The following is a 15,934-nucleotide window of genomic DNA, read 5'->3' as shown; positions in this document are numbered from 1 at the left end:
TACTATGGGAAAAAAAGTCATGCACACGGCAAGTATTGTAAATCAGATTTCTCCGTTGCCCATGCTGGGAAATATGACATCGAACGACACTGCAGTTCCAAAACTCACCTGGACAAATTTGCTACAAAGAAATCCACTGAAAGCTGCCAAGAAATTATGAAGTTCATTCCCGCAAAGCAAATACTGCCAGAAGAAAAGGCTGTAGTCCGCGCTGAAGCAATGTTTTCGAAGATGATTGTAAAAATGAACTTGCCACTGTCAACCGCAGATGTTATTTCACGAACTTCATCTTTTCATTATCAATCTGTTTGGAAGACACTGGTTATTATTAGTTATCTATACATATAAATAAAAGAGAGTGTCTGTCTGTGTGTGTGTGTGTGTGTTTGTCTATCTGTGGTCGCCATATCTCAGAGATGGCAAAAGATAAGCACAAGATATTTTGCATGCACACTGCCCTGGACCCACAAATGTGCACCTGGGTTTTAGTTTCTTCAGACATTGTTTCCTTCCTCGGATAATTACCCTCCCCATCTATCAATACAGTCTATATAGTGCAAGGGAGGTAAGTCATGCTTTGTCACCCACGGAAGGGAGGTAACTCATCAAACCAGTATACCGTGTCATTCTCAAGGGTTACCCCCGCCCGCAATCATCCCGCCCCCCCTGCTCACCCTCCCTGCCTTCCAGATCATCGCGAATAACGATCGCCTCAGTGAAAGATCACGAGAATTTACAGATTTCTCTCCCCTGTTCAAAAAGGTATGACGCGCTCACTCATGAGGTATGCGTGCTTTGATCAGACGGTAACTACAGTGGGTGTGAGAAGGGGTAAACAAATCACGAAGAACACGTTGAACCAAATAGAAACTTGCCTTGCCTATACATCCAAATGTATGAGCTCACACTGTCATTTTTCTTATCCACATTGAATAAGATTCGAGAGGTTTCTGAGAGAGGGGAGAGCAGAAACACCCGGGCGAAGCCGGGCCTGACTGCTAGTTTATAATATGCTGACTGTTACTGTTAGCAAGGCTCATTTGGATATAATTTACGAGACATGTCTGTTATCATTTGCTAACAGTCAGCATATTAGAAATAACGGTTTTATTACCATGCAGTTTATTTCGACCAAAATAAAATTCGAACTGACTACGCAACTCTACTAGACAGAACAGCCAACGGGGACGGGATTGAACCGAGGCTGGTGTGACCTTATGCACATGACCTCATGCAGCCAATCACACACTTGACATCATGAATATTAACAGCTGACAGGTCCTCACGCAACACTCTCACATCAGGTTCAACAACTCTTTTGCTTTGCTTTGTCCTGTCTACTAACTAGATAGGGTCAGATTCATTATCAACATAAGACAATAAGGAAATAATCTAAAACTGCATTTGAAGTAAACTGAGTCACAGAATTTCATTTTGAGTCATTCCTCGGAACTTTTACCATGTAAGTTTCAAGCGAGCTGAGCACATGTCATTTTCAGAAGGTGGGTGGTGCCTGTATTCCCACCCCCGACAAAGATGGCTTTTCGGTATTTAGCATGGTAATGGGTTTTATTGTTAAAAATAAAAATTGTCACTCCTTAGAATAAGTCAACCTAGCTGAAGTTTTTAGTTCAAAGTTTTAGTTTGTCTTTCTTAATTTTAGAGTGATAAATAAAAAGGGTCTCTGTCATACCATTATAACATTTAGAGGATCACCTACAATCAGCCCATATTGGTCTGCTAGTGATATGGTTCACTAAAATGGTAATAAAATGCTATAAACTGACAGGTAAATAAAATTGTTTTATCCCTGTTGTATTGGAAGGAGTTAAATTCTGAAGGTGTTCACAAGACATGCCATTCTTACACAAACACGTTTGCACCCACGCGGCGTACATTTTCCCTAGCCCATATGGCTTTGCTTGCAAAGTACACCAACTTTATGAAAAATACACTCAACTTTTTGGGAAAGTACTCTTGCCTCGGGTTTAGGGTAAACAGGTCTGTTTCCATGAACATACAGACAATCGGAAACCACCAGACCCCATCACAAACAGAATTCCACAATCAACCGGTGTTGACTTAAAGGCCAACAACTCGGGTGCAGAGTCTGCTGTGAAAGGCCTTAGGAGCGGTAGCCTCCCCTGTCACAATCGCCCCCGTTTGAATGAACTTCGTCCCGAAGTTCCGAGGGGACCACTGTCCATCCCAAGTTCGCAGAATGGGAACAGCACGAAAATGTTCAGTGGTCACATTATGCCATTACCTGAACATATCATGCCGAGTCCCATCCCTGCTCGCAAGCGCCAGATGTAACCGAGTGCCGTAACACTACGATCACCTCGGGAGGCGAAGTGCAATCAAACAGGATTGAAAATGTTAGGGCTAATTTCTTAGCCCTATAAAAACTGTTATGCAAACCCGAAGGGAAGTTTCCATGAACATACAGACAATCGGAAACCACCAGACCCCATCACAAACAGAATTCCACAATCAACCGGCCAACAACTCGGGTGCAGAGTCTGCTGTGAAAGGAGCGGTAGCCTCCCCTGTCCTCACTATTACCCTCGTTAAATAAAGACTTGTTCTTGTTCTTTCTCTCTCTCTCTTTCTTTCTCTCTCTCTCTCTTTATCTCTCTCTCCCTTTATCTCTCTCTCTCTCTCTTATCTCTCTCTCTCTTCCTCCCTCTTTCTCAGCGGTCTCTCTCTGTCTCTTGCTCGCTCTGTCTCTCGCTCGCTCTCTCTCTCTCTCTCTTCCTCCCTCTTTCTCTCTCTCTCTTTATATATCTCTCTCTCTTTATCTCTCTCTCTCTTTATCTCTCTCTCTCTTTATCTCTCTCTCTCTCTCTTCCTCCCTCTTTCGCTCGCTCTGTCTCTCTCTCTCTGTCTCTCTCTCTCTCTCTCTTTTAATTTTAAATTTTTAAAATGTATCATTGTGTGTCTATCTGTGCGTTCTCTCTCTCTCTCTCTCTCTCTCTCTCTCTCTCTCTCTCTCTCTCTCTCTCTCTCTCTCTCTCTCTCTCCTATTTGAAGAAAATGCGGCAATTTCCTGCTGCTTCAAAGCTCAGACACACAAAAGCACTTAAAGTCTCTCACTTTTAAACTGTCTGTTTAAAATCAGTTTTTTAACAGAAACAAAAAATCCACATTGATACAAGAATGGAAAATGGTGAAAAATCTAAGTCAAGCGGATAGGAAACCGGTGATAAATTATGTAAACTATGTAATACGTCTGTAATGCAGTTTGATGTCAAGTACATCTAACACAAATTAAGTAAACATTTACTGCAAGAACATCTGATTCCTGGCAAATGCTTGTCACTTGTGTCTGTAATACGACAATGGCCAGTAGAAGAAAAATCAACCGGACCGAAACTAACGAAAAAACGACTATGTAACACGGTCTTTAGTATTGAGCAGGATGCTATAAGTCAGTCAAGGTTATGAGTCAGAGCCACAGCTAGGACCGTCCTTACTCCGGGCTCGCCAGTTATTATTGCGCTTTCAAGTTTCTCTTTGTGGGATGCTTCTCTCTCTCTCTCTCTCTCTCTCTCTCTCTCTCTCTCTCTCCCTCTCCCTCTCTCTCTCTCTCTCTCTCTCTCTCTTTATTCATACTCGGTGTGTGTGTGTGTGTGTGTGTGTGTGTGTGTGTGTTGGTGGAGGGGGAAAAAAAAGGAACAAGTCGCGTGAGGCGAAATTACTACATTTAGTCAAGCTGTGGAACTCACAGAATGAAACTGAACGTAGTCCGCCGCAAGTGCAAAAGGCAGTGAAAGTGACGAGCCTGTTTGACGCGGTAGCGGTTGCGCTGTGCTTCATAGCACGCTTTACTGTACCTCTCTTCGTTTTAACTTTCTGAGCGTGTTTTTAATCCAAACATATCATATCTATATGTTTATGGAATCAGGAACCGACAAGGAATAAGATGAAATGGTTTTTAAAACGATTTTGGAAATTTAATTTTAATCATAATTTTTATATTTTTAATTCTCAGAGCTTGTTTTTAATCCGAATATAACATATTTATATGTTTTTGGAATCAGAACATGACGAAGAATAAAATGAAAGTAATTTTGGATCGTTTTATAAAAAAATAATTTTAATTACAATTTTCAGACTTTTAATGACCAAAGTCATTAATTAATTAATTAATTAATTAGTTTTTAAGCCACCAAGCTGAAATGCAATACCAAACCCCGGCCTTCGTCGAAGATTGCTTGGCCAAAATTTCAAACAATTTGATTGAAAATTGAGGGTGTGACAGTGCCACCTCAACTTTTACAAAAAGCCGGATATGACGTCATCAAAGACATTTATCGAAAAAATGAAAAAAACATCCGGGGATGTCATACCCAGGAACTCTCATGTCAAATTTCATAAAGATCGGTCCAGTAGTTTACTCTCAATCGCTCTACACACACACACGCACACACACACACACACACCACACCCTCGTCTCGATTCCCCCCTCTACGTTAAAACATTTAGTAAAAAAAACCCAATAAACAAACACACACATACACACACACACACACCCACAAAAATAAACACACACACACACACACACACACACAAATAAACACACACACACATACATACACACACACACACACACACACACACACACACACACACACACACACACACACACACACACACACAGAAAATGACGAAGAAAAAGATGAAATTGTTTTTGGATCGTTTAATAAAAAAATAATTTTAAATACAATTTTCAGATTATTAATGACCAAAGTCATAAATTAATTTTTAAGCCACCAAGCTGAAATGCAATACCGAAGTCCGGGCTTCGTCGGAGATTACTTGACCAAAATTTCAACCAATTTGGTTGAAAAATGAGAGCGTGACAGTGCCGCCTCAACTTTAACGAAAAGCCGGATATGACGTCATCAAAGACATTTATCAAAAAAATGAAAAAAACGTCTGAGGATATCATACCCAGGAACTCTCATGTCAAATTTCATAAAGATCGGTCCAGTAGTTTAGTCTGAATCGCTCTACTCACACACACACAGACAGACAGACAGACAGACAGACAGACACACAGACACACACATACACCACGACCCTCGTCTCGATTCCCCCCTCTATGTTAAAACATTTAGTCAAAGCTTGACTAAATGTAAAAACTAGAGTTCGATTTTGCTAGCTAAATTATTTCAGCTGATTGACATATGTGTCACTAATTGCAAAATTATTTTAACAGCAACATTCCAAAATTCCATCTTTGCACAGAAAGCAACTAAGCTGTTGAGTTTTGGCACGTATTTAAGTTGAAGAATGCTCTTATTCCGTAAAAAAACCAACATCCGCACAGATCTCTATTGGTGATCATGATCGCTTACACCAGAAGGAATATATCTTTAAAAATTCGCCCTTGAACTTGTCAGTGATTATACTTAGCGTACTGAGCAAACCTACTCGGTAGAGGTTAAACGTTCACTTCTCACGAACACGTGAAGATCACAAAATGAATGGCGAGGCGGTACGGCATGTTTTGATTAGGCAAAAAAACCAAAAAGTCTGTTTACGGTATCCCGACCAACCTACCGACCCTATTTTTTCGCGCGACCCTAGACTTTTTTTTTTTGGCGTTTGATGGGAGAAAAAAAAGTCTTTGTTGTTTGGCAAAATAACTTAAAGTTAAACATATGTTTTTAAAAAAATGAAAAAAAAAAATTCCCGACCTACCGACCCTATTTTTTTGGGCCTATGTTACCGTAAACAGACTATTTTTGTTGTTGTTGCCTTATGTCAATGTGCGTATGCCCGCCGTTTCCGGCCTTGCGATATAGACTTTCTCGGGGGGGGGGGTGGTGGTTGGTTGGTATCTGTTTGACCCGAGCCAGTTGTAGTTAGATAAAGTTTCTACCATTACGACTCTTTCGTGTCTCGTTTGTGTCTGATGTAAACACGGTGTGGTCCCAGATAGTAATAGGAAGAGCGGACAGTTTGCTTATAGTCGGCAACTGAAAAATAGGCATCTGCCGGGCCCAAAACCGCCTGTCTCGTGTATCAACCGCTACAGAATGTGTATGTCAAATAATTATACACACCAGACTAGCGTAAAGTTGGAGTCACAGCAACAAATTATGGCAAACAATTCACAATCTCTCTTGTTGATTACATATTATGGAGCTTGGTGCGGGGCTGCATTCGCGGGACGATTTGCTGGTTTGTGACATTATTATGTTATCTTATTATTATATGCAACATTCAAAAGCTACGAGGTGAACTGCACGAACATAATAATATCTTGTTAGAAGAAAACCAATTGAAATGGGACGAGAGAGGGTGGAGGGGAGGGAGAAGGCCCACTGCACATGAACCCACTTAGACATAGATTAAAGGACGTAAGCATAATGACTCTTCGGGAGCTAGCACAGATAACCTTGATTATGATTGTTTCCGTTGGCATGATTTGACTATGTCAGCGGACGAATAGTCGCTGTTCCTGTCTGAAAATTAAATGTTAACAGTTTGTTCAGTTGTCATTGTCTTGCAAGGTACGTCCTTATTTATTCATTCATTGGCCTATTTATCAATTAATATATTCTTTCTATTCATTTATTCATTAGTTGATTAGATGGTTTTTAGATGTTTTCTCTTCTTTTCCTTTCCTCTTTCTTTCTTTTCTTTCTTTCTTTTGACCTATTCCGCCTCTTTATCTATTTTACACGAAAAAAACTTTCATTTTTTGTTCTTTACATTTCAGAATTTGAAACCACGAATCCACCTCACGACAAAAGAAGAGCAGATCACTCAACTTTGACCTGAGACGAGCGCAACAGGAATGACGGGACGATAGCAGAAGTCTCTCTTCGCCGAACTAATCTACCTTTCCTTCAAGAATGGCGTCCGTTAGCTGCGTGTTCATTGGCGAGGGCAACATACTGTTGTCTTCCATTCGGCACGTGCTGACCTTGGGTTGCAGGGTCAAGGCCGTGTTCAGCAACACAGAGAATGTGCAGATATGGTGTCAGCAACAGGACATCCCCGTGCATGCACGCAGCGCTCGTCTGGACAGCAGTCTGCAAGGAGTCAGTTTCGACTATCTGTTCAGCATCAACAACCCGCGGGTGCTGAAGGAGGCAGAGCTGAGACTGGCTGGTCACCTGAACGTCAACTACCACGACTCTCTCCTGCCTGCCTACGCCGGTGTCAACGCCAGCGCCTGGGCGCTGATCAACGGAGAGACGCGTCACGGGATCACCCTGCACGTCATGGAGGTCGGGATCGACACGGGCCATGTGCTGGAGAGAGAGCAGGTCCCTATCCTTCCCAGCGACTCGGCCCTGGCGCTCAACCTCAGGTGCGTGGAGGCCTTCTACTCCGCCTTCGGTCGACTGATGCAGAAGATCACCGGTTCTGAACCTCTGGTGCCGCAGCTCCAGGACAGCTCCCAGAGGTCTTACTACGGCCTGAACACCTGCCCGCCCAACATGGGTCTGCTACACTTCCACCAAGACATGCGCTCTGTGCACAACCTAGCCCGAGCCCTTGAGTATGGCCACCAGGAAAATTCGCTGGGGAGCCCCAAGATTCTGACCTCGACGGGCTGCTATCTGCTGGTTACCAACGCTGAAACCACACAGAGAACTCATAGCGAAGACTCAAAATCACCAGGAACCATCTTGGACATTGTTGACAATACACTGATCGTCAAGACAAGCACGGAGCCGATTCTTCTCTCCTTGACTGAGCTCAACGGCACCCCAATCCTTGCCAGGAAGTTCGAGCCTTACGCTTTGACGGTGGGCTCCGTGCTGCAGAGTCCTCAGGGCCCCCCTTCTGACCTCATGTCCGGCATCAGGAAGAAAGAGGCGTTCTGGAGACGTCACATGCAGCGCTACGAGCCAACCATGTTCTTGAGACAAAAGCTCAACGTCGTGTCCGACGTCATCGATGTATCCCAGTCCAACATTGTCCGAGAAGTGACGCTGAAGATCTTCCCCAAACAGGTTCCTGATGAAATTGAGAACATTGAGTCTTTACTGCTGACGAGTTTCATCTCCTTCATGGCCAGAATCTGCTGCACTACTCTCGTGCACATTGGGCTGGTCGCGGACAAGTCAGACATCCCGTTAGAGTACAAGGACCTCTACGCTGACATCAGCCCCGGACTCTTTGAGATTGAACTGTCCATGACCATCGCTTCAACCTTCGGCATCTGTTTTGAAGCCATTCAGAAGTACAAGTCTTCACGCACATTTCTCAGAGACATGCAGTATAGGTACCCAGATATCGCAGAAAGGCGCCGTGAAACGCAGCACAACTTGGTCATCGCAACACCGGATGACTTTCACCAGGGCAACGTATCAATGGAGCAGGTTCTGCTAGACTGCAAGATATTGATCGTGCTCACCCTGAATGATGTCAAGATCTTCTACAACGACAAGCCCAACCACGACTGCCAACACATCATCGACACCTTGAAGCATTACCCGGCCTACGTGAATTCACTGTGCTCGCTTACACCCCGGCAAATTCTGCTTGACGTCGAAATGCTCTCTCCTGAAGAAAAAGCAGTCCTCTACCCGATTCCAGATCTTGATGATCCTGAAGATGATGAGTCTGGCCTATTTGCGATGTTTGAGCAGCAGTGCCATATGTTTCCCAAGGCAACTGCTCTGAAGACAACTTCTCACGACATCACCTATAGCCAGATGGAAGAGGTGGTTGGCCAGCTCGCCTTACTGATGGAACAGAACCTCCCTGAGAGCTACAAGATGGAACAGAAATGCGTCGGTTTGCACTTACCTAACTCCATAGCCTACGTGCTCAGCGTCATGGCCAGTTTCAAGGTACACTGCCCGTTTCTACCTCTCCCAGTTGACCTTCCCAACGACCGCCTAGCCTTCACCTTGCGCGACTCCAAGGTCACCACCATAATGACGACAGACGTCCTTTTCCACAGCGAAAAGTTTCAGGCCCTTCCCTCTGTACCCAAGGTGTTGTTCAAGTACCAGACTCCTGACACCAAGCTGATTCTCTTGCAGTTTGAAATCGACGAGAACGACAACTCTACAAACGGAGACGACGGTGGCATCCCTGATGTTTACTCCTTTGACAACTTGCAGGATGCATTTGACAGCGAGGAAGTCAGCCTTGAAGACGACTGCTGCTACGTGATGTACACCTCGGGATCTACAGGTAAACCCAAAGGTGTGCAGGTGAGGGAACCCAACGTTGTCAACCTGGCCAGGGCGCAGATCGAAGCTTGGAACCTCAAACCGGAAGACACCACGGCACAGTTTGCCTCCATCGGGTTCGACGCTTCCATCTCGGAAATTCTCACAGCGCTGCTCAGCGGCGGGACCCTGGCTGTTCTGCAGGAGAACGAGCGCCTGGGCAAGGAATTCGTGGAGACGCTGAAGACCCTTCAGGTCAACGTCATCACGCTGACGCCTTCCGTCCTCAACATCTACGAACCCCGCCAGCTACCTACGCTGCGCAAGATCGTGACGGCTGGGGAGGCCTGCATGTCCCACATCGCCTTCAAGTGGACCCAGCACGACCCAACAATCAAGTTCTTCAACGCCTACGGTCCCACAGAGACCACAGTCTGCGCCACCATCTACGAGTTCTGCAAGGAAGACTACACGGACCTGGCCAACCAGGAGCTAGCCATAGGCACGGCTGTCAAGGGAGCCTACGTGTATCTCCTGGATAACTTCATGAAACCTGTGCCTCCGGAGGTTGTGGGGGAGATCTACATCGGCGGGGCGGGGGTATCGGGAGGATACGTCGGGCATGCTTTCAACAAAAATGCCTCCAGGTTCATCCCAAACCCGCTGATTTCAGAACAGGACGATGACGACGACCTGCACAACATGTTGAAAGGTGACGGAGGGAACTGCAACAGCAGCAACGGAAACAACGGAAAAATTCTCATTAATGGCAACGGAATGACTGAGAGAAAAGTAAGATTTTCGGTGGAACCTTTCGTCATTGATGAGAGTGAAAATGACAAAATAAGTGAAGATGAAAACAAAGGTACAAATGAATTTTCTTCAGAAACCCATTCACAGAAAGGAAAGAGAGTAAAGAGATGCAATACGAGAAAAGACTCGAACAATACAAAAACAAAAGGAAGATCCGTCTTGCTGTACAGGACGGGTGACCACGCCTTCCAAGACAAGAACGGCAGACTCACCTTCGTAGGTCGCCTTGACGACCAGGTAAAAATCCGCGGGCAGCGCGTGGACCTGAGCGAGATTGAGCAGGTGATCCTTCAGCATCCCAAGGTAGAAATGGCGGCGGTGGTGAAACACAGGTGTCCCAAATCAGCAGAGCCCACTATTGCCGCCTTTGTCGCTCCTACCTTCGTCTACACCTCAGAGCTGAAGGAATACCTGTTGAGAGCCTTGCCCAGGTACATGATCCCCACCCACATCCGCAAGCTGAAGGCTAAAGACTTTCCTACCTCCATCAACGGCAAAGTCAACCGCCGAGCTCTGGAAGTGGACGAGAGCGTGCGGGAATGTCAGCTGAACGTGGGCAACAGTCACCTGAACGAAGCCCAGCTGACGATGGCCAAGCTGTGGTGTCGAGTGCTTCAGATGGACGATTCCTACGCCTACAGTCTCCATCGCCTCAGCTCCTTTTCCGAGCTTGGAGGCAACTCTCTGCACCTCGTCATCATGCAGCGACTGATCGAGGACACCTTCCGCGTCCACTTGTCCTTCAACGACATCGGAGCGGCCGACACTATCGAAAACTTTACCGACATCATCAAGAGGAAGAAAGACATGCTGAAGGTGAACACAGTCGCCGAGGACAAGAAGAACGCCGATAAGCTGCGGAAGACAATCCTTGAAGACTCCACCTTTTGCCTCAAGTCCCTTCTCCCTACGGATGCGGAAGAAGATGATGCCCAGCTTTCTCAGTACGCCGACCTGGGTCGCAGGAGGTCGTCCGTGTTCGGCGAGAGCCCTGACCCTTTGAAGATCTTGATCTCCGGCGTGACTGGTTTCCTTGGGGCCTTCTTGCTGCACGAGCTGCTGGAGCAGAGCGACTGTCAGGTGCTGTGCATGGTGCGCGAGAAGAGCGAGGCTGAGGGCGTCGGGCGAGTCGTGGAGAACCTCGAGCGGTACGGCTTGTGGCGTCAGTCCTACTTCCCGCGCCTGGCCATCGTGCTGAGCGACGTCTCTCTGCCCAGGCTGGGCATAGCGCCTGACATCTACCACTCTCTCTGCTTCAACGTCGATGTCGTCTTCATCAACGCCGCCAAGATGAACTTCAACACTTGCTACGACGATCACCGCCAAGCCAACGTGCAGGGCACAGCGGAATTTCTGCGGTTCGCGCTGAGAGGGAAGAAGAAGTTCTTGTTCTTGACTTCTTCTCTGAGCGTCTTCCTTTTTCCTCCCAGGCCTGGGGACCTCGATTATGCCACTAGTGCAGTGAAGAACTCCGCTGGTCAGCTAAAAACGAAAAACATCGAGCTAAACAACGGCCACAAGGACGTGCAAGAGCCTGATATCATCAGCGACCATCGTCCAGTGAAGGTCAATGACGGACCATATAGATGCTTTCAAACAAAGGAATTTAACACTCTGAAAGAAGCATCTGACAGTAGCACAACCAACAGTTCTAACAAGGAGAACCCACGGATCGCAAAAGACGATGAAGCTATCTTGAACAACCATCAACATGACTATGCTGACAGCACACAGGACCATCCCGTGATGACAGAATCCGACTTTTTCAGCGATCCTTTGCTGGTGGAAGGCGGGTACGGGCAGAGCAAGTGGGCCAGCGAACGTCTGGTACTGCAGGCCCTCAACCACCTGCCTGGTGGCGCCATCTTCAGGCCAGCCCGAGTATCAGGACGAAGCAGCGACGGAGCGGGCCCCATGAACGATCTCTTTGCGTCTTGCATACTGGGCATGCAGCGCATGGGAAGCGTGCCTGACCTCGACTTCCCCTTCGACCTCACTCCTGTGGATTTCTGCGCCAAGGCGATGGTGGAGATCACGGCCAAGTACCTGGAGGCTGGAGGTCTTTCTGTCAAGTCTATGGTGGCCAGCAGTATTGAAGTCAGCAGCAACCAAGACATCACCAACCTCCACAGCCTCCAGAGCATGAAACGTCCAGCCCTTCCTCGCGTGTTCCATCTGTTCAACAACAACACTCTGCCTTTCAAGGATCTGTTCCAAGACACCTCTCTGCGCGTCCTGCCCCTGGAAGAGTGGAGGAAAGAGCTCAGACAGCTGGAAGACAACCCCCTCCTCCTCCCCCACACGCCCTTCCTCCTGTCCGCCTTTTGGGACCGTGCCCCCTACTGGCCTGTGTTCGACACGAGCAACACGGACAAGTACGTATCGGAGGACACGAAGCGACTGATGAAACCAAGTAAGGAACTTTTACAGGTGTACAAACTATACTTCAAGCTGCAGAGTTAAAGCCGAGCATGCATCTCCCAGGCAACTAAGTCTTGATATATCAGAAGGCCGCAGAGCTAGATTCAGCGTTGCCAGCGACACCAGAAGTAGTCCAGACACGAAAAGACAGAGCTACATCCGTCGCGCACGCATACCAGCCGATGTTGGTCAATAAGCAGTGCCAAGGCAAAGGATTGGAAAATATAATCTCAGCATAAGTCACTGTTACATACACAATTTGCAGAATTAAATGTTTAGTTTAAAGTTCTCAAGAACACAAACTTTAACAGGGAAACCGTAACACAATGTCATGATGTGTACTTCTGACATTGATAATAATATTGATAATAAGGGTATTTATAGGGCGCAAATCCTAAAATAGTTCTAAGCGCCTTACAATCTTAAATATAATAATCTTAATAACAGCAACAATACACAACACAAGCGCCTTAAATCAATCTTAAATATAATAATCTATATGATGGTGATATTCCAAAATTATCAACATTTGTAGGCGTAACATCAAAGAGCGAATTTTTTGCTTTGCTCAGTTGTGTTATCCTTTAAACTTGTCATCAACTTTAGCTTGAAAAACACGCCCTTAACGCATGTTCCAAAGGTTTAAAGCAAAAGGTTAATTCTGGTCTCTTTTCATGTCGATGTTGAGGAAAGAAGAAGAAGAAGAAGAAGCAGAAGAAGAAGAAGAAGAAGAAGAAGAAGAAGACGCGATTTGTAAATAACACGAGTTGTAAACAGCTTTTATGTAGGTTGTACATGTAATTGTTCTATTCTGTATTTGTTCTTTTGTAAAGGGCCAAGAGCTATAGGTTAGGCACTTAAAATGTCCAGTTATTATTATTATTATTATTATTATTATTATTATTAGGCCTAAAAAAAATAGGTGTGGTTACGGTAACCCGACCTACCCTATTTTTAGGGGCCGACCCTATAACTTTGTGTTACATTTGTCAAAAAAAATAAACAAAATAAAAAAAAACCGACTGCAGAAAACGCAATGAAAGCGACAGCGCTCGAGTCGCACACTTATTTCCCTGTCAAGTAGGTTTAATTTGTACACATTAGAAAAAAAAGTTTAAAAAAAAAAGAAGTTATTGCCTACCTTCCTACCCTATTATTTTTGGCTATGTTACCTTAACCACACCTATTTTTTTTTTTTTTGGGGGGGGGGGGGGGCCTTATTAAACAACGCAATGCACAAATTATGCGATTTACACGCAACGCTGCATGTCAGACCCCATCCTGAACTCAGGTCAAAATGAGTTCGGCTCATTCTCTCCCTGACAGGATGCCTTGAGTTTCCTTGTCTGGCAAGGAAACCGATTATTTTACATATTTAGAGCTTTTTGTAATGTATTATTGATATAAGCAGATTCGCGATCGTCGATAATGATTTTTCATGGTGTTTTGTAATTTTTAAATTACAAAGGAATTGATATGTAAGACAGTTTCAAGCGAGCTATTTTTCGCGGCTGTATTTACTGTGCAAACAACTCTAAATATGCCAAAAGTGTCACGTGATAATCAACCGTTTGGTTTCCGCGCTCACTGGAGCAGACGATTTTTCTGTAACCAGTTGACAGTGATGAAACCATATATTACGGTCTCCTTCCGGCAGCAGTCCCAACATTTCGACTTGTTTTGACCTTAGAACGATGTCTTTATCATAACTGTGAAGAACAGAACGGAGATCACTGTCGAAGTCGGCCAATCTGCAATCATTTTCGTCTCGCGAACACTGATCTCAAATTTAGATCAGTGCTGGCGAAAACCATATGGGAGATAACTCTGTATTTTTGTTTTGATAGATTCGCGTAGGACTGTAGCGTCCGGTCAGGGAGAGAATGAGCCGAACTCATTTTGACCTGAGTTCAGGATGGTCAGACCCATGATGTATTCTACAGATGTATATAAATAGAGCTATTTATGAACTGTTTGGGATCAACAAGAACTGTTAAGAGGGAGCGTGCACTAACATTTGCACCTTGTTCATGAACACAATCGTTAATTTACTGTAAATATTATCAAATATAAAATATAAATTTACTGTATATTTTCACCCCAAAGACGTTATCATGTGAAATATATGTTCAGTGTATAAACTGTAGAATACATGTTGATTTATTTATTTATTATTGGATGGTTGACTGAGTTATTGTTTGATTGATTGATTGATTGATTGATTGATTTATTGATTCATTTATTTCTTATTTACTGTATTAAATTCTTTATCATTTCATTCATTGATTTCTTTATTTACTTATTCTTCGTTTATTAAGTCATTCATGTGTTCATTTATTTATTTATATATTCATTAGTTTGTTTATTTAATTTTATTTTTTGATTTTATTCACATTATATATGTTTCTCTTTTTTTGTATTAAAAAAATCAAGGCGGAGGTTAAACCCTTTTGTCAGCGTTTCTAACGTTGGTTACATAAGTCCCTCGCGCAACATTTTAGATTTTGCAATTTGCATTGGGCACATTTCAGTCCGTGGGAAAACCAATTTGATAAAATAGACCCTATCGGTATTCCAAGCTCTCGTAATCTCTCGCAAACTTTAGAGCATAGCAAAGCATGCGGTACAGCGATCTCGTGCGAGCTGCACAAGCCAAGGTTCGAAGTTCTCGCGATGTTCAAAGCATAACAAAGAGCGTGTCTCGCGAGAGCTGCTCAGATACTGAAACGGTCTATTATCAATATTTGTTTGTAAGTCGTCTCATGTACACAGCGAAATCAAGTGTTCTATGCTTTTTGATTTTTGTAAAAACGTTTGCCCTGAACTTTACCGTTTATTTGCTTTTGTGAGTACTTTTTTTTAAACAAATGACAACATTAACTTGTCATACACGTCACGTACTGTTTTCTAACGTACGTTATTTACGACATCAGTGTCGGTGATCAGCCTGTTGGTGAAGATATCGTTGGTATAATGTATACATGTGCGTGTAAAAAACAGCAAAGCGGTTTTGTCTGAATCAATTATTCAAAAGCTGTTCGCAAATTTGTGTAACAATTTTTTTTTACGAGACTTTAGCTTTTTTTATGATGCGAGTATATATCTGACTTGCAAGAGAACTCGCAAGAGAAAATTGAACATCACAAACGGATGTTGGGAAAAAGTGAGCTTATGGATCTGGCTTTCTGTACAATAGTAGACGGACAAGGTTTTGTTGTTCTTAACATAGTTCAGAGAAATGAGCTGATACTTAACTAAATAATAAAAACAAAAAAGGCCTTTGCTTGTGGTAAAACTTGATTTTCTGACAATTGAATTTTGTAGCAGTTTTAGAAAGGACTACGAATACGAATACGAATACGAATACGAATACTTTATTATCTCATACAGAGAAATTTCAGTGTGGTGCACATTAAACAAATAATAAGACAACAGATAAAAATACCATACGAAGCATACTACTCTCGCGCACGCATATGTACACTAACAGGAATAGTAACATGTTACATGATGTGATTGTGTGTTTGTGTGTGTGCGTGCATGTGTGTGAG

At 44.1% G+C, this 15,934-nt stretch overlaps 1 protein-coding gene across 1 annotated transcript; it reads left to right on the top strand.

The window, feature by feature from the left end:
- The first annotated feature begins 6,659 nt into the window (after nt 1-6,659).
- Nucleotides 6,660-12,922, top strand: LOC138951858 (uncharacterized). Its single transcript, XM_070323418.1, has one exon. It carries the CDS (start codon nt 6,870-6,872, stop codon nt 12,423-12,425), a length of 5,556 nt encoding a protein of 1,851 aa, XP_070179519.1. The 5' UTR covers nt 6,660-6,869; the 3' UTR covers nt 12,426-12,922.
- The last annotated feature ends 3,012 nt before the right edge of the window (nt 12,923-15,934 follow it).

The sequence above is a fragment of the Littorina saxatilis genome, linkage group LG17 (assembly GCF_037325665.1).
Source record: "Littorina saxatilis isolate snail1 linkage group LG17, US_GU_Lsax_2.0, whole genome shotgun sequence".
Lineage (NCBI taxonomy): Eukaryota > Metazoa > Mollusca > Gastropoda > Littorinimorpha > Littorinidae > Littorina > Littorina saxatilis.
This window is presented reverse-complemented; position numbering and strand designations above follow the sequence as displayed.